Source organism: Trichosurus vulpecula, chromosome 5 (genome assembly GCF_011100635.1).
Source record: "Trichosurus vulpecula isolate mTriVul1 chromosome 5, mTriVul1.pri, whole genome shotgun sequence".
NCBI classification, from domain to species: Eukaryota; Metazoa; Chordata; class Mammalia; order Diprotodontia; family Phalangeridae; genus Trichosurus; species Trichosurus vulpecula.
Window position 1 is genome coordinate 203,013,208 of NC_050577.1, and position 23,702 is coordinate 203,036,909.

The 23,702-nt window shown below is 42.2% G+C and overlaps 2 protein-coding genes across 4 annotated transcripts in view; one reads left to right on the forward strand and one right to left on the reverse strand.

Moving 5' to 3' along the window:
• The window catches only part of B4GALNT3 (beta-1,4-N-acetyl-galactosaminyltransferase 3), a 153,131-nt gene extending 149,995 nt beyond the window's left edge, over positions 1 to 3,136 (forward strand). For all 3 annotated transcript variants that reach the window (XM_036760209.1, XM_036760207.1, XM_036760208.1), the window contains one exon: positions 1,062 to 3,136. In XM_036760209.1, the coding sequence (XP_036616104.1) occupies positions 1,062 to 1,170 (109 nt within the window). In that variant the 3' untranslated portion in view covers positions 1,171 to 3,136. The remainder of the gene's footprint in view (positions 1 to 1,061) is intronic.
• A 1,714-nt stretch (positions 3,137 to 4,850) lies between these two features.
• The window catches only part of NINJ2 (ninjurin 2), a 95,884-nt gene continuing 77,032 nt past the window's right edge, over positions 4,851 to 23,702 (reverse strand). The window contains exons 2-4 of the mRNA XM_036762113.1: positions 6,599 to 6,830; positions 5,460 to 5,638; positions 4,851 to 5,056 (exon numbers count right to left, since the gene is read on the reverse strand). Coding sequence (XP_036618008.1) covers positions 5,478 to 5,638; positions 6,599 to 6,752 — 315 coding nt within the window. The 5' untranslated portion in view covers positions 6,753 to 6,830 and the 3' untranslated portion in view covers positions 4,851 to 5,056; positions 5,460 to 5,477. The remainder of the gene's footprint in view (positions 5,057 to 5,459; positions 5,639 to 6,598; positions 6,831 to 23,702) is intronic.

The following is a 23,702-nucleotide window of genomic DNA, read 5'->3' on the forward strand; positions in this document are numbered from 1 at the left end:
TTTCTATCTTTAGCACTTAGCACAGTGCCTGGCACATAGTAGGCACTTGTGTGTTTGTTGACTGACTAAATGATTGAAATGGTAGAAAATAAGGAGCCACTAACAGTTTTTGAGCCAAGGGATAACCTGAGGAAAGCATTATATAGGGTGTCCCAAAAGTCTTAGTGCAGTTTTAAGCCTGAGAGCACTGCTCTTTTCGGGACACCTGGTAGAAAATAGCATTGCTTCATGCTTGTTTGAGAAAGCAGAATGAAATCAAGCAAAGGCGATGCATCTCTTCCTGCCCACCCCCATTTCGTTGCCTTTCTCTGTGGCTCAGGGAGGCCTCTAAGGCTTACTATAATATGGATGCCATCTGATTCCAGATATTTCTGCCTCTGGCCAGAGATAACACAAAAGACAGCAGTATAGGCACTCACACACCTAGCCCTGGTAATTGGGGACATGAAGGAGGAGGTGGCATGGGTACTGCAAGCTGGGATAGTGATGGAAGTAGAATTGGTAGAGAGAGTGTGAGCAGAACCAGGAAATATGAAGATGGGAGATGAGGAAACTCCCTTTGCTAATGTATGTTAGCATCCTTTCTGTCACTTAGCATCTCAGAGAGTTGCCTAGAACACAGATGTTGAATGACTTGCTTGGTGTCACATAGTATGTGTTCCTGGCTTCCTCACTTCAAGGCCAGTTTTCTGCCTCTCCATTATATCAGTTCTATTTGGAGCTCTGTTCTAGGTACAGAGGGACACACAGACTCCCCCTTTCCCCTGGCTAGAGGGGTGTCCCGAGGGGTTATGATGAGCCCAGGACCGAGGGAAGGTTTAAAAAAGGGGGGCATCCTAAACTTCCCACCCCTGTCTAGGGAGCCTAGCATCTTCCATATGTCCCAGCTGAGCTGAAGAACTTGGCTGTGGTCATTTCCATAGTGTGTGCAGGCCACCAGAGAAAGGCCTAAATGTTAGAGAGACCTCATTGTGAATGAGGTTATATTCTTAAGAGCCCCAGGATCTTCCCCATATCACCTTGCCACTTAACTTGACTTCTCTTGTCTCTTTGTTCTTCAGGATTCTACAAGCTGGCCTAGAAGTGGAACGTCTCTCCCTTAGGAATTTCTTCCATCGATATCACTCCAAGCGGGGCATGTGGAACCGTCGCCAGATGAACATGCCATGATCTCAGAGGGGTGCCCAGCCAGAACTGACTGATTCCTGCCTCCTGCCCTGCAGCTGCTTCCACTCTTGCACACCACTGGAGGGGGAATGAGAATGAATAGGAGGAGTGAGCCAGCACCTCCTCACACCCTACCCAACACTATTGAGAGCCATCTCCCCACCTATGGACCTGAAGGTGGAGTCTGAATAGGTGGCAGTGTTGTATTCTCCCCCTTCCTTTGAGCCTTTTGGGCATCTAGCAGGAAGGATTTTTAAGCAGAGGGGCTGTGGAGGGTGGTGGGGTCCAGGCCTGGGTGGCAAAGGTAGAATACCTCTTCAGGAAATGGAAAGGTGGCAAGGGAAGGAGCAATCTGTTCACCAGATAAGAAGCCTTCCACTACCAGCTAGCCCTTTGTAGGGAGCACAGACCATGAAATAGTCTTTAAAAAAAAAGTTTATTGGTTGGTGGTAGAGGGGTGGGAGGTGGTATTGAATCTTTCCACCAGCCTCTCTCAACCAACACAGACTGTGAGAATCCTTGATTTCTCAGAGGGGAAAACAACTTCCTGGGAGTTGAGGTGGCACATTTGGGGGATATTCTCAATAGTGGATCTCTGACCCTCTCCTAGGTGCTGTTGTTTCCCCCTATCCCTTCCCCAGAAGCTCTCTTGTGGTCAAGGTTGAAACCTTGTTGAACACGCTCTAAGAGTCAAGCCTTCTGAAGATGGCGACCCTACCCTCCACCAATCCATATCCCTGTCCCTCGTTCCTCCCACAGAAAGATAGAAAGCAAGTGCTTCCAATCACCTGACTTGGCCATCAACAACAGGGCATTAACTTTATCAAGCTAGAGAAACTAAGCTCAGGCTGGCCCAGAGCACAGGGCCAAATCCCCACCCCACCACTCCTTTGGGGCCAGTAACCAATATGGAAACTACGAGGAGTAGGTTTTGAAGGGAAAGTGGGGAGTCTGTGGAGTTCCAAGCCCATCCCAACTTCCCACTTTCACCACTGGCTTTATAGACTATTTTCTGCAGAGCAGAGGAATGGTGAGTCTCTTCAGCTACAGTCTCTAGGGAAGGCTAGTGGAGAGAAGAAAACATGGGAGGGCAGCAGGAAAAGGGAACTGCTGGTCTATATAGAAGTACAGGAAGGGGTTCAGGTATTATCTGTTCCTCCCCAGCCTTGGTATTTTGAAATATTTCAAGATAGGCACCTGGAAAAGGATCACTCCAAATTAGCTGGAGCTCCTGGAACTTGGCATGGGAGGAGCAACAAGGGAGGAAGCTCTTCCTCTAGAGAAGGTTAAGGAGAACAAGTGAGAGCATCATTAGGAGCACAGCCCTTTGGCCGGTTCAGGAGGCTGCTACCTCTGTTCCCCACTTGGTCATTACATAGGAATCTTGCACTAATCCCCGGGCTGCCTTTGTGACTGGGGATTCTCCTGCTGCTGCATTCACCAATGGTGCATTCAATACTGAGTCTCAGTACTCCAGTGTCTGTCTAGGTATGTGGGAAAAAAAAAGAAGGAAACACCCTGGTTAGTGGGGAAGGGATTATGGGGAAGTGAGTCAGGGTCCAGGGCCTCAGCTTACAGCTGAACTCTTTCCCCAGTCGACCCTGCTGCATTTGTGCAGAGCCAGGGACAGAAAAGAGAGGAGAGTTAGAGTTGTCCATGTGGTATGTCCATTTTCTCTCAGAGTAGCTTTCCTCTGCAGGAACTTCTTTGAAAGGTCTGAAATAGGTTTTGACTGGAAAAGGCAAATTGGAAATCACCCTCCTGATTCATCTTCTCCTTCAGATTCCCAAAGCCGCTGCCCCAACCTCCCAGTCCCACACCCGTTTCCTTCCCTAAACCTTGAACCTAAGTGCCTTGTGTTTGACTTCTGTATGTTACCTCTGTACCATCTGCCTTAAGGAGAGAGGCCTCCTAGGCTTCTGCTCTAGAAGAGAAAGAGTGGGGTGGGGTGGGGAAAGAAAAGGATAAATACAGCATCTTCTTAGAAAAAATCCAAGTCTCGTGTTTTCTTCTTACCTATCCATGCAGGGAGAGTTTGGGATGAAGGGAATCATGGCCTCTGCATCATGTCTGTCAGTCATGTCTCACATCTACCAATGGCCATGTCAAGGATACCAGTGCTACCGTCACACATCACAACGTATTATGTGTCTGCTATGTATGACTCTAGATTTTGTGGGGTTATAAAGGGAGAAGAAATGCCCTCAGAGAGCTCACAAGCTAACAGGATGATGTAGTGGAAAAATCAGTAAACTTGTAGTCTTGCTCTGACGCTACCTAAGCTATATGGCCGTGGGCAAGTCACTGCCTCAGTTTCCCCATCTGTAAAATAGGGCCAATGAGCAAGAAAAGCTCAACTCCAGGCTCTGCTGCTTATTACCTGTGTTACCTTGGATTCAGATGTTCTGTGTCCTCATTTGTAGAATGAGGGAGTTGGACTAGGTGAACTTTGAACTCAAATATGTGAGCTCATTTTTATTACCTAGAGCCAGTGAACGCTGAGCCTCTCATTTGAAAGCTTCAGTCCAGAAGCTTTGAGCATGGGACCAGGCAGATTTGGAGGGCGTAATGACCACAACTTATTCCAGAATAATCCTATTTGGTCAGCTCTGGATGACACACATTAATTGGAAGGAGCTATGGTTAGGATTGACTTAAAACAGCAGATACACCAAAAATAACTTCCATCTGGATTGGGATTATCCGATCTTTCTATAGGGACCACACAAGCAAACCCAGTAAAACAACATTGGTTCAAGTTGAATCTCTAGCTCTGTGAGCTTGAGCTCTTGGACTCTAAGGTTCTTAATTTGTAAAGTGAGGGCCTAGATTACCTCTCTGGCACCTTCCAACTCTCACAGTTTACAAGCTGACTTTACTGGTTGCGCTTGGCTAACATTAAAATCAGTTTGCATTCTCTGAGCATGTCTTGGCAGCTGTTTGGGGAAATTGGAAGGGAAATGGTGTGCTATTGGGGAAAAGCCAAACTTTGATTAAAATTTTGCTATGGTAATCCACAAAAGAGATAAATGCACCCGTGAATGATCAAAAGTTGACAGTGCCTGAAATCAACCTGGCAGCCACCTAGTGGAAGGCTGCCCAAGTAGGGAGGGAAAAGCTATTTGCCAGTGGAGTCCTAAGGAACTGGGCTGATTTTAGTAGTCCTCTCTGTCTCATAGTTCTAGGTATGTTCCTTTCTAGAGCTAGGCGGTACAACTGAAGAAGCCTAAGACTGCCCTGGGCATACACAACTAGTAGTGTGGTTTGGTGGAAAGAGCTCGAGTCAGAAGGTATGGGGTCAGATTCTACCTCTGACCTAATACCTGTATGTGTATGACTTTGGACAAGTTACTTAAACCTCCCTGGGCCTCAGTGTCCTCATCTGTAAAATGGGGGGGGAGGGAGATTTGAACTAGATAACCTCTGTGGTTCCTTGCAGTGCAGTTCTGAATCTATGAGCTTATAAACTGAAAAGTGCAAAGAATGACACATACTGGTTTAGCAGGTCACTTTTATAGTTAGAGATCACTCTTTTCTCTTTAGAGAGAGGAGAATGGGTGTGGAATAGGGAAAGGGATATGGTTGACTTGGAGGCAGTAACCCCAGACTCATGCACCTGGTGGCAGAGCCTTGGGTTTGGGGGAACAGTACCAGAAAAGTTGACAGAGTCCCCATTCGGGGCACAAGGCAGGCACAGCTACCAGTATAGAGTTCACTTTGACCAACAGAACCAGATAGCTTCAGCATTTGAGTTTGTATTGGGGATTAACGCTACTATGTTGGGAGCCTTCCCAGGTGCTGTGGGAAAGGCCCACTGAGCCAGGCAGAGGTCCTCATGGCTGGCAGAAGTCAAAGGGAAGGGAAGCAGAAGGAGCTCCAGGGTCCTCACCTGTAGGGAAAGCAAAGAGAGCTGAGCTGGGGAGGTAGTGAGGGTGGTGTGAAAAAACTTTTTACTTCCATTATTCCTTATAGAAGCTGACCACTTAGGTCTAGGAGAGAACAAGTATCTCACCCTGACAACCAAAGGCAAAGGAAAAGGAAGTTTCCTTCATATCTAATTCCTGAAAATTGCCACAGGCCCTGCCCCCAAACCCTCCTCTCATCCCCTGTTGCTGCTCTCCCTCACAATCTGACCCAGCCCTACCTTATTTAGGCCCTTCCCGAGCCTCACCCCTTTGGTGTTTAGGCAGGTACTTTCTTGTTCAGCAAGGATCCCAGCCTTCCCCACACACACTCCCAAAGGCCATGGAGCAGACCATGTGTGTGCTTGAACCTCCATCCTTTATCCTCACCTAAGCCCCAGGCTGGATTCACTGAGGCCTGGGTGTGGGCCAGGGTTGCCCCATCTTCTGCACCCCAAAGGCCGTGATGAAAATGTTGATGATGACGGTTATGAAGACCATGACCATGGTTGCGTTGTTGAGCTGGTTCAGCCACTGTTGCTTTGACACCTCATTCAAATTCACTCGGGCTGTAGAGGATTGGAAAGGAGGGGAAGATGAGTGGGTGGAGATGTCAGAGCCGGAGGCCACAGATGGGCATCTGTCTTAGAACTTCACAAGCTAGAACCATAGACTGGAGCCCTAGGTGCAGCAGTGTAGGTGAGTTGCATAGGGTAGGGTAAAGAAGTTAGAAGGCTGAAATTTCTCCTTCACTCCTCCTCCCCAATGGGCCGGTATATGGGGCTTCTATTAGGTAATGTCTAACGGCTGTAATAATACTTTACATTTGCATAGTACTTTGTAGTTTATAAAGGGCTTTCACAAATTTGACAATCATCAGCATCAGTGATAGCACTTTAAAGTTTGCAAAATGTATTATCTTCCCAACAAAGCCTTGGCCAGGCAGCCGACCATGGCAACAAAATTGCCCACCACCAGTTGACTTTGAGAAAATTGCTCAACAGAAGACTGAAGGTTAGATAAAGGTATAGAGCAGTAAAGGGGAATTTTTCAGTGACATGCTAAGATTGAACAATGTCTTTCTGACATTGCAGAGTTATTGCATTACTCTGGAGGAACGTTGAGCTCCCTTCTTGCAAGAGAAAGTAAAAGGGATGAGGGAAAGCCCCAACACCAACCTCACCTTCCCTCCCAATCAGTGAGAATAAAATGTTCCTTTAAAAATGGAAGAACTTCAAACTGAAACCAATCTAGGAAAAATCAATTCAGAAAAAAAAAAAGGGGAAGCTGTCAGGTGGAAGAGAAGTTTGTTCTATTTGGCTCCCAAGTGGAGAATTAGGGGCAAAGGCTGGAAGTTTTAGAGAAGTATGTTTAGGTTTGACATCAGAGAACAACATCCTATTAGTTAACCCAAAGTAGAATTGGATGTGTTGGGAGGTAGTACGTTCCCCTTTGCTAGCTACCCTCAAGCAACCCTTAAGTGCCAGATGCACCAAGAAGCAGCTCTTTCAGTATCTCTGGGTCCTCACCAGTTATGATGAGGAGGATCCCAATGACCACCTGCAAGAGGAGAGAGATGCTGAGGAAGGTGACCAGGACTGTGTAGTAGGGGGAGGGTGGTTCCTGTTCCAGAACGGCCTTCAGTCGAGTGGCGTTGGACATGAAGAGGGCCACGTCCAGCATGCTCTCCGAAACACTCTTCTTTGTGGCATAATGGTTAAAGTTGATGGGCAGGTCCCTCCTGGGGCTGGGATTCCTGGGCTATGGGGAAGAAGAAGCAAAGTTAACCAGGAAATCCCAGGATTCAGTGCAGTGGGAAAAACCTTGGGATGGGAATCAGGAGACCTGGGTTCTAATATAGACTTTGCAGCTACTTTGATATGATCCCAGCAGGATCATATGACCTACTCTCTGCACTTCCCATCTATAAAGTGAAGAGTTTGAAGTATATGATTTCTAGTCGCTTCCCACTTTAATATTATGAATTCTAACACTATAAGTCTATGACTAGTGTTTTAGAGAATGTTCTTTCTACCCCACACTTACACACACACACACACACACACACACACACACACACACACACACACACCCTGTGAAATGCTCACTCCACTTCTGGCTTCCCTGCTTGGCCTCAACTTCTAGGTTTCTACTCCTTTTCCACAGTAGTGGGGGTGAGGGGAGGGCATGCCCAGAATCCACCATATGAGAATCAGTTGAAGGAACTGGGAATGTTTAGGCTACAGAAGAGATTTGTGGGGAGAGAAAGACATGATAGCTAGCTTCAAATATTTTAAGAGCTATCATGTTGGAAGAAAGGATTAGATTTGTTTTGTTTATCCATGGAGGGCAGAACTAGGAGAACAATGGGTGGAAATTACAGGGAGATAGGTTTCAGTTCAACATAAGGAAAAACTTCCTAATAATTAGAATTATGTAAGAATGAACTGCCTCAAGAGGTAGAGAATTCCTTGTCAAGGAAGGTCTTCAAGAGGAGGTTGGGTAACTACTTGTTGGGGATGTTGTCAAAGGGATTCATTATTTGGGTAGAGATAGGGCTCAATAACCTGTAGGTCCCCTTCCAACTCTCATACTTGTGCTCAACCTATACATAAATCCGTTTACATACAAGTACGCTCACCTCACACATGTAGAAAGGTGTTAATACATGCCTATATACATGTACAATTCCCAACTCCCTTCCCCCTAAAACATGCACAAACATACATGTATTTGCACATAAGTCTCCAAATATAAGCACACATAGGCTCTTCTACCTGTTGCCTGTTTAGAGTGAATAGCAGCCAGAGCAGAGTGGCAAGACCAAGGCTGAACATGAGACCTTGACCCCAGAAGAGGGCTAGATGTTTCAGGGAGAAGATGACCAAAAGACTAAATCCAAAGGACTACAAGAGCAATTAATTTCGTTTCTCATCCTTGATACTAAAGACCCAAGAACACAAGGTTTGCAGGGTTGCAGCAAAAGGAAGAACTACCTTCACCCACAGGTCCATCAATAATAATAATAATAGTTAACCTTGGCATAGTACTTAAGTATGCACCAGGCACCAAGATAAGTGCTTTGCAATTACATTTGATTCTCACAACAACGCTGGGAGGAAGGCACCACTATTATCCCCATTTTGCAGATGACAAAACTGAGGCAAACAGAGGTTAAGTGACTTTCTCAAGATCATACAGCTAGTAAGTATCTGAATTTGAACTCAGGTCTTTCTAACTTCAGACCCAGAACTATATCCACAGTGCCACCTAGTTGCCCCCTTAACACTTACTTCTTTCTGCCAGCACATACCCATCATATGCATCCTTTCTCAGGGACTATGCTGCTGAAATTCTGAAGAAGCTCCATCAGTTGGAGGCAACTCCATGTACATTGGAGGAATATGGGAACCCTACCTCAAAATTTGAAGAATCCCTGGGATCCTTTCACCATAACCTAGTTAAGACTAATACAGATAGAGATGGTAAAGGCAGGACACTAGACCACAACTACTTACATTGCTTGGTGACCTTTCTAGGCACCTCAATAAGAGCCCTACCTAACTGGAGTTGAAAACGTGATATAACATATCCAACATCTGGCTGGTCTATTCCAGCCTCATTTTAATGATAAGCAACCTAAGGCCCCATAATGTAAAGTGATTTTCAAAAGGGAAAATAGTTAGCAAATGGCAGGCTCAGAATTTGAACACAAGTCCTCCAACTTCATTACACTAGGTCTTGATATGGGAAGGAAAGTGAGATGATGGGGTCAAAGATGACTCCCAAGTTTTGAGACCAAAGCCCAGGAAGTGGTAGTAGATCTCCGCACACTGGAGTCATTACCCATTGATGAAGACTCTGTTCTGGCATTGGCCATGACTCCTTGACACAGCATAACATTTTCTTGACACAGTTAACTCTTTGATGTGAATTGGAATTGATTAGTTAAATAATGTGGTTCAAGGCCAGGCAACCACAGCCTTTTCAAGCCCTCTCATCTTTAGCCTTGACAAAGGAGACACAGTAGAATAAACGAAGGGGGAGACTGAATGCAAAGCTTGAAGTCTGGATAGAGAGAAGCTGGTCAGAAGCATATGGATTAGTTTACAGAAGCACAGACAGGCAACCCCTTCTGGAAACCAAGGAACTATGTGGCCCTACAGCAATGGACTGAAGCAAAGCAATGGAGCGATTCCTTGACCAATCATCCTAGAACCAATAGAAAAGTTAATAATACCAATAGCTCATACTTATGTAGCACTTTAATATTTGCAAAGAACATTATCCCATTCAATCCTTTCAATGAACCTTATGAAATAGGTGCTATTATTATGAATGTTTTACAAATGAGGAAACTGAGGCAGAGAGAAGTGACTTGCTCAAGATCATGCAGCTAGGAAGGGTTCAAGGTGATATCCCAATCCAGGGCTTCCTAACTTCAAGGTCAACACCCTGTCCATTCTTCTGGACCACATTAAGTTCCTGAACCAAAGAGGAATCAGAGCTGTGGAGTGGCAAAGGACAGGCTTTGCCCTTCACTGATGGTGTGAATTATGGGAATTTTGCAGATCTGGGGAAGGAACTGACTTGTCAGAGGTTCTATAGCACCTCTAAGAGGTGGGGCTCACCAAAGGAGTGAGTTACTTGACTCTAACAGTCCCAACTTCTTGTCTTCTGTGTAGGAGGCTCCACCTAGGGCAGTATTACATGTCTTGTGCCCCTGGGAATGTAGGGTTCATTGGAGAGAGAAGGCTAGTTGTTCTGACTGTTTATGTGTCTGAATCCTATGAATGTTTTTTGTTGGATTAAATGTATCCTGTCCAATATTTGATGGCTTAAATCCCTAAATGCTTGTATGGGAACTGAGAGCCCTTTTTCCTTTGCTGTAAAGATCATTCAAAGTAAAAGCTCATGACCAGGTATAGAGTCAAGTTTCAATGTGTCCAACTGTGGATAGCATCTGGTGGAAAACAGCAGTCCTCAGCTAGATGTCTAGCATCAATGCAAACAGCCACAGAAATGAAATCTTCTCAGGTTTTTTCACCCTTACTGATTGAACTATCTTGCTCCCTTCAAAAGCTTGGCTACTGAGGTCTCTCATCTTGAGCAGGAGAGTCTCAATCTATTGCTTCAAGCTTTTCAGAACAAAACTCTTTAGAACCAAGAGAAGATGTGTTTCTAGCTAATTAGTACTTTCAGGCACTAGCATGTTTTGTTTTGTTTTACTAAACTTCCTGGTTGCTGAGCTTTGGATCATCACAGGTGACCCCACTCCCTTGGTGAGCATTCCATATACCTTCTGATTTTAAGTTCTGAAGTCCTAAAAGATCTATGAGAGACTATAAAAGCCCACACTTCTAATGAGAAAGAGATAGTCTTACAATCAAATGCTTCAACTGAAACCATAAAATGGAAGCCGGCTCTACACCCACCTGACCAATGGGGCTGGTCCTGGCAGTATCCACCAGACGCTATCCATCCAGGACAGCAGGAGTCAGTGGAGCAACATCCAACAGAGACTACATGCCCAGGGGATACCACTAGGGATCAGGTTCAGCATTATGTAACTAGACCATATCAGCTTTCAGTAGTCAGTCACATAAAGGGATTCAGTGGTAGAGGCATGATTTGACTCTCTACAAATGTGTTGTTGCCACACTTGTTCTTTATCTGTGTCTATTCGACCTGTGGTAGAGCATTCTGAGCTCATTTTGGTCTGATCAGCCACAGTTGGACACATCGAAACTTGACTCTAGCATAGTGATGTCATTTTGGTCCTCTTCAAGAATGAAGGACAACAACCAGCCAACCAACCGACTAACCATTCTTCCTACTGATAGTATGTGTATTTGTGGGAAAATGTGCCCCCAAGTTTACGTGGAAAATATTTTCTTTTATTGCTGCCATTTTATTAAGTGCCTTGCTTTGAACTAACCTTGTACTCTGGCTGACTGGTAAAGATAGTCACATAAGGGGCCTTATAAGCTGTGTTAGCTTTCTTCAAGGAACAGCTCAGTTTCCACCTCTTAGGAATCCTTTCCAGATCCTCCCACCTCTGGTTGTTACTTTTCTTGCAATTCTAGTGGACACAGACCCACAGAGTTCCTTGAGTCTGGGGTACACTCCTCCAGGGGACCTACACAGCAAGCTGCAAGTCTCAGACCCTCAATATAAAATAGGGATAATAATAGTGCCTACCGTACAAGGTTGCTATGATGATCAAACTAGAGAACATATGTAAATTGCTTCCCCTTTTAAAAATGCCTCACTGGGTTTAACAATAACTGCCTTCCTTCTAAATTCTCTTCACTTCTAACCTTCAACCCTATGGTTAAAGCCCATTCTGCTGTTGCCTTATCCAGCTTGCTGTCCCCTGGTGCCTTTGCTAGAAAGGTATAAACAGCCCAGGCACATGTCTAAGGAGGGGGGTGGCCCCAGGAGGAAGCCCTGATGATGGGCAGGGAGGCAGCTGGGCCTGGAGACTGGATTAGCGTAAGCAGTGAAGGCCTCTGGGAATGTTGTCACATTTGGGATAGCTCTGGGGAGAAAGGAATGGAAGGAAGGAATGATTCACTTGGATTCTGGTATAAACCTTCCTCTCTTGTCGCAGCAGCCGCCTAAGCAAGGCATTTCTCTGTATCTGGGGATCTCATTATCAGCATTTCATATGTACTAAGCTTGGCCTCTAGAGGGCAATCAGGTAACTTGTCCCAGGAGGCCACTTCACCCAGTTTCCTGAAGGGGAAGCAGCAGTGACTTGAAGTGCTTCGTGACTTGGCATCGTGCAGACCTGCCCCGCCTTCTTTATGGTATTTGTTCTATCCTAATTTCCAGCCTTCCTTTACTAAGCACTTTCGAGAACTTTATAGGACTGACAGCAAACATAAGCCCTGCTGTTATAAGGCTTCTATCCACCAGAGTTAGAACACATTTACAATTAACAAAATTACCAGAGTGTCTAGGGTCTAATAGAAATGAGGACATAGGCCTAATGGAAACTGGGAAGATTTTCAAAGAAATTAAATACAATCTACCTCTTCCTTCCATTTCCCTTACAATATTTTTATAGGACTTTGGTTTAGGGAACTTTGATCTTTGCAGAGAAAGTTTCACCTCAAAGATATCAAACTTTTGCATGGCCAAGAATGTTTGGGGGAGGAGGTTGGTTTTGATCCTCTGAGGATGAGAATTCTCTGCCTTTCCTTTCCATGTTTTGACTGACAACCAGAAAGTTTGATTGAATGATGCAATGAAAGATGAAATTTAAGAGAGATAAGTGTAGGGTCTCACATGTGCAAGTATAAGAAGATGGGCTGTATCTAGACAACGTTCACGTGAAAAACAACCTGGGGGTTTCAGTAGACTGCAAGTCAACAGAACTGAAGGACGTGTCAGTCAGAGGAGCAAATATAACTTTAAGTTGAGTTGACAGAAATGTAGTGACCAGAATAAGAGAGTTGACAGTTCCACTATATTCTGACCTTTGTATTGTGCTCATATTTTAGGAAGAACACTGACAAAGCAGAGCACATCCAGGATAGGGAGATTAAAATGTTGAAAAGGCTAGAAACTGTGCTATGCAAGTCTCTCCCTTAGCCAAACTGCCTGTTTCTATTGGGGATATCAGCATCCTTCTTGAGCTTGAAACCTTAGAATCATCCTTGACTTGCCGCTTTCTCCCCACATCCTAACACTTGCCAACTCTTTACATTCATTTCAGCCCTAGTTCAAATCCTCAATGCTCCTCACCTAGACTATCACGATGACCCCCCTGTCGTGTCCATTTCCAGGGTCTTATTTCTATGCATCCTCCATGCAGCTGCCAAACTGATATTCCTAAAATACAGAACTGACCATGTTATTCCCCTCCTCAAAAATATTCAGGGGTTCCCAATGATCCCTAGGATAAAATAGAAAATCTTCTGCCTAGAGTTTAAAGCCATCTTCAATATGGCTTCCATTTATCTTTATACTTATTTGTTTATTATTATTTATTATATTAGTATGTTATATAATAGCATCACAGTATATTAATTATTATTATATTAATATAATTTATGATATATTGTTATATTATTTTGTATTATTTTATATTATTTTGTAATATCTTTATTTATACTTATTACTTCCTTTCACATATTCTCCATTGTCATTAGGCTGGCCTGTTGGCTATTCCATTTCCTACCTCTCTGCCTTTTGCATGAGTGGTCTCCATGTTGGAAATGCATGCCCTCCTCTCCTATGCCTCATAAATCTTTAATTTCCTTCGAGGCACAGCTCAGTTGCCACATCCTATGAATCCTTTCCAGGTCCTCCCACCACCAGTAAATTACTTTGTATATAATTCTCTATTTCCTTACATGATACATGTTATATCTTCCCCAGGAGAATGAAAGCTGCTTGTAGCCAGAGATTGTCTGTCTTTGTATCTTCAGTTTGACACAGTGTCCAGTCCATAGGAGGTTTAATTAATGTTTGTTGGCCTGCGTTGCACTGAATCAGTTAAAGGAACTGAGGGTGTTTAGCCCAAGGGAAAGAAGATTTAAAGTATTTATCTTTGAATATTTGAAGGACTATCGTGTTGAAGAGAAATTAGACTTTTTCTGTTTGATCCCAGAGATCAGAACAAAGGAGCAATTGGTGGAAATTTCAGAGAGACAGATTCAGGCTCAGTGTAAATTTTTTTTAAAATTCCTAACAGTCATCCTTAACCATTCCATCCCTTAGCAAGTCTTATTAATTTTACCTCCTCCACATCTCTCCCATTTGTCCTCTTCTCTCAGTCCACACCACAACCACCCTAGTCCTGGCCCTCATTACCTCCTGCCTGGACTGTGGCAACAACCTCTTCATCATTCTTCCTGAATCCATTCTCTGTAATCCATCCACATGGCTTCAGAATTGATATTTCTAAATTACAGACATAAAAATGCCATTCCTTTCCTCGAGAAGCTTCAGTGATCCCCCACTGCTTTTAAGTTAAAATATGACTTCCTTTTTTGGCATTTAAAGCCTTTCAGAATCTGGCTTTAGACTGTCTTTCAAACTAATTACGTACTACTCCTCTGAACTCTGTGCTCCAGCAAAATTGGCCTGTTTTCTGTGACCCATACACAACACGTCATCTGCTGCCTCTGTGTTTTTGAATTGGCTATACCTCTATGTCTGTCTCTTGGAACCCAAGGCTTCTCTCAAGATTCAGCCCAAGAAGCTCTTCTCCTTCGAGAGGCCTTTCTCATTTCCTCCTATTATTAGTGCTGTCCCCATTACTATGATTTTTATTTTATGAGTTTTTTAAAAAATGTATGTTATATTTACTTATCTGTGAACACGTACTATCCATCCCCCTAACTGAATGTAGGTTTCTTAAGATCTGGAGTTGACTAACTTTTAAATTTGTATCTCTAGCACAACGCCTAGCACATAGTAGGTGCTTAATAATGATTGGTTGATGATTACAGCTATGCAAAAGGGGAATAGGATGCTCCAATCACTGGTCTTTAAAGAAAGATTGGATATGCTATATGGAGGAAATGATCAGGCAAATGATTGTATGACCTCTAGTGTTTCTTCCAATTGTGATATACAAAGATTCTTCAATGTCTGTGTCTGGATAGATAGATATATAGATAGGGCTGAACCTGTGTTTTCATTTGATATAGGAAATTTCCACTAAAGAAACTCTCTGTCTGCAACTTATAGTCTTAAGAGAGTTGACTGGGGGCATTGAGAGACTGTTATCTTCCTCAAAGTCACAAGGTAAGTGTTAGAAGTAGGAACAGAATTTAGAACTTTCTGAACCAAGTCTGGTTCTCTGTTCACTAGACCACAATACCTTTCATGATTCTTATAATAATGAGATTTATAAAAGGGTTTAGAAGTTGCATATATAATCTCACTTAATTCGTATAATAACCCCATGAGGTAGGTAGTTTATGTATTATTATTATCATCACCATTTTGCAGATGAGAAAACTGTTTCTGAGAGGTACTTTGGCCAGATTTTCTGCAAGGACTCCATTTCCTGAGTCTCTACTAATTCTAGTGACAGTTCTCCTGTTGTTCCACATGGGGGCAGACTGAGCATGGAAGATATTGGCTCTCCCAGTCCAGCGGTCACTGTTTTAGGAGGCGGTAGAGGGAATAGTTTGGATCACTTTTGTGCCCAGGAATCAACTTGCAGAAACAGGAGCACTGTGAAAAAATCCTGTGAAAACAGGATTCTTCAAGGACCCAGTAGTTTCAGAAGGACGAGTTCCTAGGTGTGGTTGGGCTGACATGAAACACTCAGTGTCAAATGTGATTTCAAATGTGCACAGAGACAAACCAGTATGGACCTGTGTGCATGTGTGCCCTCAACAGCATGCCTGCGTTTGTGCTGAGATCATAGCATTCAGGGCTACAGAAGGGACTTTAGAGAGCATCAAGCCCAAGGGTTTTTACCTTGAGATCTACAAATTTGTGTTTGATATTTCAGTAATTATATTTCAATATATTTGGTTTCCTTTGTAATCCTATGTATTTAAAAACACTATTCTGAGTAATCCATAGGCTTCACCAAAGGGATGTGCGACAAAGAAAAGGAAAGGTTAAGAATCCTGGTCCAGCCCAATCTCCCTCATTTTAGAGATGAGGACACTGAGGCTAGGAGGGACTGGGTGACTTGTGCAAAATCACACAGATAGTAACAGAGCAGAGAAGTGAACACAGTCCCATGATTCCAAATCTGAGGCTGGGAGCTAAACACAGGAATAAATTTCAGTTCTAGGGATTAAGGTTAAATATGGAGGGTAGGGAAGACCCTCAAATAAGTGATAAAGAGAAGGATCTTCTTCTCTAGGGATCTGTTCTGTTACTAACTAGTTTGGTAACCTTGTGTAAGTCATTTAACTACTCTATGCCTTGGTTTTCTCATCTCTAAAATGAGGGGGTGAGGCAATTCGACTTTAGTCGTGTCTGACTCTTCATGACCTCATTTGAGCTTCTCTTGGCAAAAATACTGGAGCAGTTTGTCATTTCCTTCTCCAGCTCACTTTACAGATGAGGAACCCAAGGCAAGCAGAGTTAAGTGACTTGCCCAGGGTCACACAGTTAGTATCTGAGGCCAGATTTGAACTCAGGAAGATGAATCTTCCTGACTTCAGGCCCGGCACTCTATCCACTGTGCCACCTTGCTTCCCTGGATTAGGTGATAAGGATCAACAAATATGAAGATTATTTTAGATATATACTCTTGTCCTTTTGCTAAAAGGATACAGGTGACCAGAGCTTAATAGTTCGTTCCTTGATTCCCCATGAAGGATAGAAGTGGGATTATTGAAGATTACAGTAGCTGAGCCAAAAAGAGCTAGCTGCTCACAGCATTAAAAGAGACCCAAATCTGACTCTCTCTGTGTCTCTTTCTCTGCCTTTACCCTGCCCCTCCCGCCCCCCCCCCCCCCCCCCCCCGTCTACTTCTCTCCCTCCCTCTCCCTCCCTCTCTCTTCATCTCTCTCCCTCTCTCTTCCTCTCTCTTTCTCTGTCTCTCTGTCTGTCTGTCTCTCTCTCTCTCTCTCTTTCTCTGTCTTTCTCTCTCTCTTCTCCCCCCCTCCCCACCTCCAGCAGCATATCTCTCATAGGAAGGAGCCAAGCTACATGGGAAGTGCTTCAATCCATAAATACTCTGAATTATCTGTTGCTAACTATTTTCAGGTAACATGTTTGTGGTTTGCATATTTATGTTTGCCTACTTTATTAAAATAAAATTTATCAAATTTTTTTCAAAGAAATATAAGAACCTCCTTATATGAGGACCCCTGGCAGTTGGTGAATCCTATGGACCCCTTCTCAAAACAATGTTTTTAAATTCATAAAATAAAATACATGGGATTGTAAAAGAAATAAATTACATTTAAATACACTTAACAACAATATTTTTTTAAAGTTCATAGACCCCAGGCAAGAACCCCTGGACCAGATGACATTTAAGGTCCCTTCCAACTCTATGTTGCATATTCTAAGCCATGCTCTCATCTCTCTGGGACAGTTTGATTGCAGTCTGGCCTAAAAGCAGAGAGATGGATGAAATGACTTTTGGAGGTTTCTTTCAATCTAAGGACCATTATCTGATGAATTCCTCCAAACCCTAAAGATGTTCTCATTTCATAGAGTAGCCCCTGGGATCAAAGGCAGCTTTACAGTAGGTAAAGCACCAGGTTTGGAGCAGGAAGACCTGTCTGAGTTCAAATCCTGCCTCAGATACTTATTAGCTGTGTGACCCTAGACAAGACGTTTAATTTGTTTACCTCAGTTTCCTCATCCATAATATAGGGATAATAATGCACCTACCTCCCAGGGTTGTTGTAAGGATCAAATGAGATAATATTGGTAAAGAATGCCTGGCACATAGTGGGTATGAATGTTAGCTATTATCATCAAGATTAAGGGCTAGGAGTGACAACACGGGGAACTGGAGGAAGGGATTGTTCCTTTCAAGTAGTCGTCATTCATTCTCCCTAAGCCCCAGTGGGGAGGAACGAGTCCTTGAAGGTGGGGCCTTGGCAGGGAAAGACATAAACCCTTCCAGAATGTGGCCTGGATAAGGAGCTCGGCCTCCCTGAATGAGTCATCTAAGTTTCACATGACCTCAAAAGCTTTCCCTCCCTTGGCTGCCTGGCCTCTACCTTTCCTCTCTCCAATTGCCACCCTCAGTTTAGATCATAGATTCCTATCTGGAAGGAAACTGAAAAGGCTGCGGTCAAATCCTCCCCTCTCCTTTCACAAGCAAAAAAACTTGAGGCTCGGTGATTTGCCAGTCACGTGGGTAGTAAGCAGCAGAAACAGGATTTGAACCCAGGTGTCCTGATCACACTGCACCATAGGGAGAAAGCTCCCCAACTTCCTGCCATCCAGATCCAAATCTTACTCAGGAGGGCAGTGCTGCCTCTCTTGGGGGCAGGGGCTTCCCCATACTCCACATCCCCGATGGCTCCTTCCATCTGAATCCTAGCTCACATTCTTTCCTAGGAGCAGGAAAGAAGGGAAAGGGAAGGGGTAAGGGCAGGACTCCCGATTTCTGTGCCCAGCTCTGTCCCTGATTCACAAGAAGACTCCAGGATTAGCACTCTGGGCATAGAATATTCATAGCTCATAAGGTGGGTGAAATTATGTTCGCAAAGAACAGATGAGCTTCTCTTGGAAAGGTGAAATGCAATATTGATTTCTTTCTGTTGGGAAGCCGGTCTCTTGGTGCTCTGATCTTTATTTTTGTTTCTTTGACTTTCTTATTTAGCTTAAAGAGATAGAGTCAAACCAAAGGACTCATAGTCTTCCTCCCCAAAGTATTCTTTCTTCTTCCAGAAAGATAATAAGTTTTTTCTAGATTGTACTTGGTCATTGCTGCTATGCAGAGAGACCCTTAGGACTAGGCAAAGATGTTAATTGCCTAGATGGTAACATAGAGAATTACAGACTTCAAGATGGAAAGGACCGTAGGGCATATATAGTCCAGTTCCCTCATGATTTGAGGGTGCTTGCGAATATCCCTCCCCTCTGTTAAAATATCCCACCCCCTTCTGATCCTGAGTATTATGCAGATTCCACTACCAGAGATTTATTCCTTTGGTTTAGGTCAATTTCCTCTGGAAATCCCTTTAAAATTTAGATAGATCCAGAGAGGTAACCCATGGCTTCTCAATGGAAAGACTAGGACCTTTCCAGAATGAACATAGAAGGAGGGTAGAGAGGATAACTTCAGAGCAATGGACACTACTAGAAAGGGTATGTTGAAGGTGTTGGAGGGCAGGAAGGGGTGGTTCCATTCTAGGTGGAATAAGGACACTGAGTGGTAGTCAAGTGAACCAGGAAACCAGTAGGAACTTTTTCTCTTTAGTCTTTTTGTCCTGGAATCCAGTCCCCACATCAAACATCACTAATGCACATTTCAAGCACAATGTTCCTCAAGAATCTCAAATTCAACACGTCTAAAATAAAACTCATTATCTTTTCCCTTGAAACCTACCTGTCTTCTATACTAAATATATGCTTTTTCATCCATTCATTTACTTATTTAGTCCATCCCTCTCATTTTATTAGTAAAGGAAATTGGGGAAGGGCAGGGGGAAGCCTCTTCAAAAGCATGGAGATGGGAGATGGGATGTCATATTTAAGGAATAGCAAAAAAGCTAATTTGGCTGTACCATAATATGCTTGAATGGAAGTAGTGTATAATAAGGCTTGAGATGTAGGTTAAAGACTGGATATAAAGGAAGTTAAGTGCCAGACCAAGGAGTTCATATTTGATCCTAGAGGAAGAGACCCCTGGCATTTATTGAACAGATGAACAACATGGTTAGACCCATGCTTTAGAATATCCCTGTGATAGCTGTGAGAAGGCATTTGAGAGAGGGGGGGAGGATCTGAGGCAATTGCCCTGCATGTCAATCAATCAATAAGCATTTATTAAGCACCTACTTTGTGCTGAGCACTATGCTAGGTAAACAGTCAAAAAAGAAATAATCCCTGTCCTCAAAGAAAATAGATTGTCTAAAAGGCACGTACACATTGTATATGCAACATGTACATACAAAATAAACATACACAAAATATATAAAAGGTAATTTTGCAGGTGAGGTACAAACAGCTGGGGCAGGGGGAATTACGAAAAGTCTCAGGTAGGAGGTAATGCTTGAACTGAACTGAAGGTTCTTAAGAGCCAGAGGTGAGGAGGGAGAACATTTTAGGCATGGGGGAAGCCTCTTCAAAGGCATGGAAAACGGAGATGGAATGTCATATTTAAGGAATAGCAAGAAAGCTAATTTGGCTGTACCATAATGTATGGGAATGGATGTAATGTATAATAAGGCTTGAGAGGTGGGTTGAAAACTGGTTATAAAGGAATTTAAATGCCAGACCAAGGAGTTCATATTTAATCCTAGAGGTAATAGAGACTCCTGGCATTTATTGGATAGACGAGCAACATGGTTAGGCCTATGCTTTAGAATCTGTGATAGCTGTGAGAAGGCATTTGAGAGGGGAGGAAAGATCTGAGGCAAGAAGACCAATTTGGTGGGTATTGCAATAGTTTAGGTAAGAGGTGATGGGTGTCTGAACTAGAGTGGTAACCATGTGAGTAGAGAGAAAGAGATGGATACAAGAGATGTTGTGGAGGTAGAAGTGATGAGACTTGGTAACTGCTCAGATATGTGAGGTGAATGAGGGTGAAAAGTACAGGATTGTGATGCCTTTGACAGATATAGGGAAGTATGGTTCCAGGAACATGATAGCCAAAATCCAGAGTTTCCAGGTCAAAGAAAAAATACTGCAAGCCGTCAGAAATAAAGAGTTCAAATATTAAGGAACTATAGTGAGATCATACAAGATTTAGCAGATACCACTTAAAAGGAATGGAGAGCATGGAATCTGATATTCTAAAAGACAAAAATATTGGCTTACAACAAAAATAACTTACCCAGAAAAACTGAGTATTATCCTATGCAAGGTTGGGGGTGGGAGTGGGGATGGGGTGGGGAATAGACCTTTAACAAGAAAGAGAACTTCTAAGCATTTCTGATGAAAAGATCAGGGCTAAGTACAAACTTTGAAGTACAAACAGAAGGGTACATAAAATAATTTTTTAAAAAGAGGTAGAGATATAAAGTTCAAAAGTATCCCTTGAACTTTACTCTCTTTTGAACTGGTCAAAGGAAGGTAAGAATATGCATACAGAGAGTTGGATACAGCAATACATTTAACTCAACAGGGAAATGGGTATTAATAGGGAAAATAGAGAGGAGGTTTTAGGAAGAAGGGTAGATTACGGGAGGGATTAGTTGGCAAAATAAACTAAGCTTAGAGGGTGGAAGGATTTAAAATGAAAGAAAGAAATGGTAATAACCAGCAATTTGGCACTCAGGAGGGGAAGAGTAGAGGGTCAGGGGAGCAGAATCAGTTTGCATCAAACATAGAACGTTGATATATCAAGTATACTCCTCTCCCCAATACTCTTCTTTGTAAAGAAGGGGTAGAGAGAGAAAAGAGGAAAAAGTATAAGAGAATAAGGTAGAGGGATGTATACAATTAAAAAATATAACTGTGAAGGTGAATGGGGTGAACCCATGCATAAAAGAAGAGCATATAAAAATACAACATGTTGCATATAAGAAACACACTTGAAACATAAAGACTCACACAGAGTTAAAATAAAGGGCTAAAAAAGAATCTATTATATGCTTCACATGAACTAAAAAAAGAAAGGAAAAGAAAAGGATGACAATCATGATCCCAGAGAGCAAAAACTTACTTCATTATAAAAGAGTAATAGAGAAACTGCATAGTGCTGAAAGGTGCCATAGACAATGAATTAATAACAATATTTAGTATATATGTACCAAATGTGTAGCATTGTAATATGTAAAGGAAAAGTTAATCAGTTTACAGGAAGAAATAGACTGTAAAACTATAAGTTTGAGTTCTCTATGTACCCTTTTCAGACTCATGTAAATCTAACAAAAGATAATCAAGAAAGAAGTTAAGGACATGAATTTTTTAAAAGATAGCTATTGCAGCTCTCTGGTGATTGCTGAATGGAAACAGAAAAAATCATATATATTACTCAGCTGTTCAAGGCACCTTTAATAACTAACAATGAACTAGAGCATAAAAATCTCACAAAATCAGAAATATTGAAAACATTTTTTACTGATAACAATGAAATAAAAATTATGTTCAACAAATGGCCTGTAAGGAAAATATTTAAAATAATTGTAGACTAATCCTAAAGAATTCATGGGTCATGGAATAGATAATTTCATTAAGGAGAAGGACAACAATGAGCAACTTATCAAAATTTGTGAAATGTAGCCAAAGCAGTTCTGAGGAAAAAAACAAATATTTTTAAATGCTTCCCTCACAAAATAGAAAAAAAAAAACAAATCGATGAATTGGGCATAAAACAAAAAAAAAACCCTAGAAAACCAACAAACTTAAAAATAAACCCAAACACTGAAATAGAAATTCTGAAAATAAAAGATTAATATTTTAAAAGACTGCATTAATACATAAAATCAATGTCATTGCTTTTTGGGAAGAGAAAACAATAAAATAGATAAACCATTAGCTAATTTGATTAAACAAAAGAAAGAGGAAAGCCATAGTACCAGTATCAAAAATTAAAATGGAGAATTCACAATGAATAAAGAAATAAAATAAATTATTAGAAATCATTTTGGCCAATTAAATGCAAAGAAAATCAACAATGTAAATGAAATGGATTAATACTTACAAAAATATAAAGAGTACTCAGATTCACAGAACTAGAAATAGTGAGTTTAAATAACCCAATTTCAGAAAAATAAATTGAACAAATCATAAACAAGTTCTCGAAGAAAAAAACCCCTAGGACTAATGGATTTACAAGTAAATCCTATCAAATATTAGAAGAACAATTAATTCCAACATGATATAAATGGTTATAAGTGTTATCCTGGACTCCCCACTCTCTCTCACTCCCACCCACCCCACATCCAATCAGTTGCTGAATGTCCTCTGCCACCACTCTGATGCAGCCCCTCATCACCTCACATCTGGACTATTACAATGGCTTACTGGTTGGCCCAATACTCAAATCTCTCCCTGGTTCATCCTCCACTCAACTGTCAAATTGATCTTCCCTAATCATGGCTCTGACCATTCACCCCTTTCCAAGATAAATATAAAATCCTCTATTTGGCTTTTAAAGCCCTCCAAAATTTGGTCCTTTCTTATAGCTCTAGTTTTCTTTCACCTTACTCTGTAATCCATTGACACTGGCTAATTTGTAGTTTCTTGAACAAGAGACTCCACCTCTTGACTCTGAGGATTTTCACCGGCTGTTGCTCATGCCTGGAGTTTTCTCCCTCCTTGTTTCTGTCTCCTGGCTTCCCTGGCTTCCACTGAGTCTCTGCTAAAGTCCCACCTGCCACAAGAAGCCTTTCTCAGTCTTTCTAATCTTGGTGGCTTCCCTCTGAGATTATCTCCAATTTATCCCATATATATCTTGTTTGTACTAGTTATTTACATGTTGTTTTCTGCATTAGACTGTGGGCTTCTTGAGAAGATGGATTTTGTCATTGTTGGTTTGTTTGTTTGTTTCCCCTTTCCATGCTTAGTTGGGCTAGTCACTTAGCCCAATATTCCTAATTGATACTGATACAAAAATATCTAACTAAAATATTAGCTGCTAGGTGGTGCTATGGATAGAGTGCTGGACCTAGAGTGAGGAAGACCAGAGTTCACATCCAACCTCAGACACTTACTAGCTGTGTGACCCTGGACAAAGTCACTTAACCCTCTTTGCCTCAGTTTCCTCATCTTTAAAATGAGCTGGAGAAGGAAATGGCAAACCACTCCAGTATCCTTGCCAAGAAAACCCCAAAAGGGGTCACAAAGAATTGAAGGTGACTGAAAAATGAATGAACAACAACAGTTAGCAAAGAGGTTACAGTAACATATCACAAAGATTTTACACTGTGATCAGGCTGAATTTACACCAAGAATGCATAATTGTTTCAATATTAGGAAAACTAGCAATAATAGACCATATTAGTAATAAGAGCTATAGAAATCATGTGACTATGTAGACGGAAAAAATCTTTTGACAAAATACAACACCCA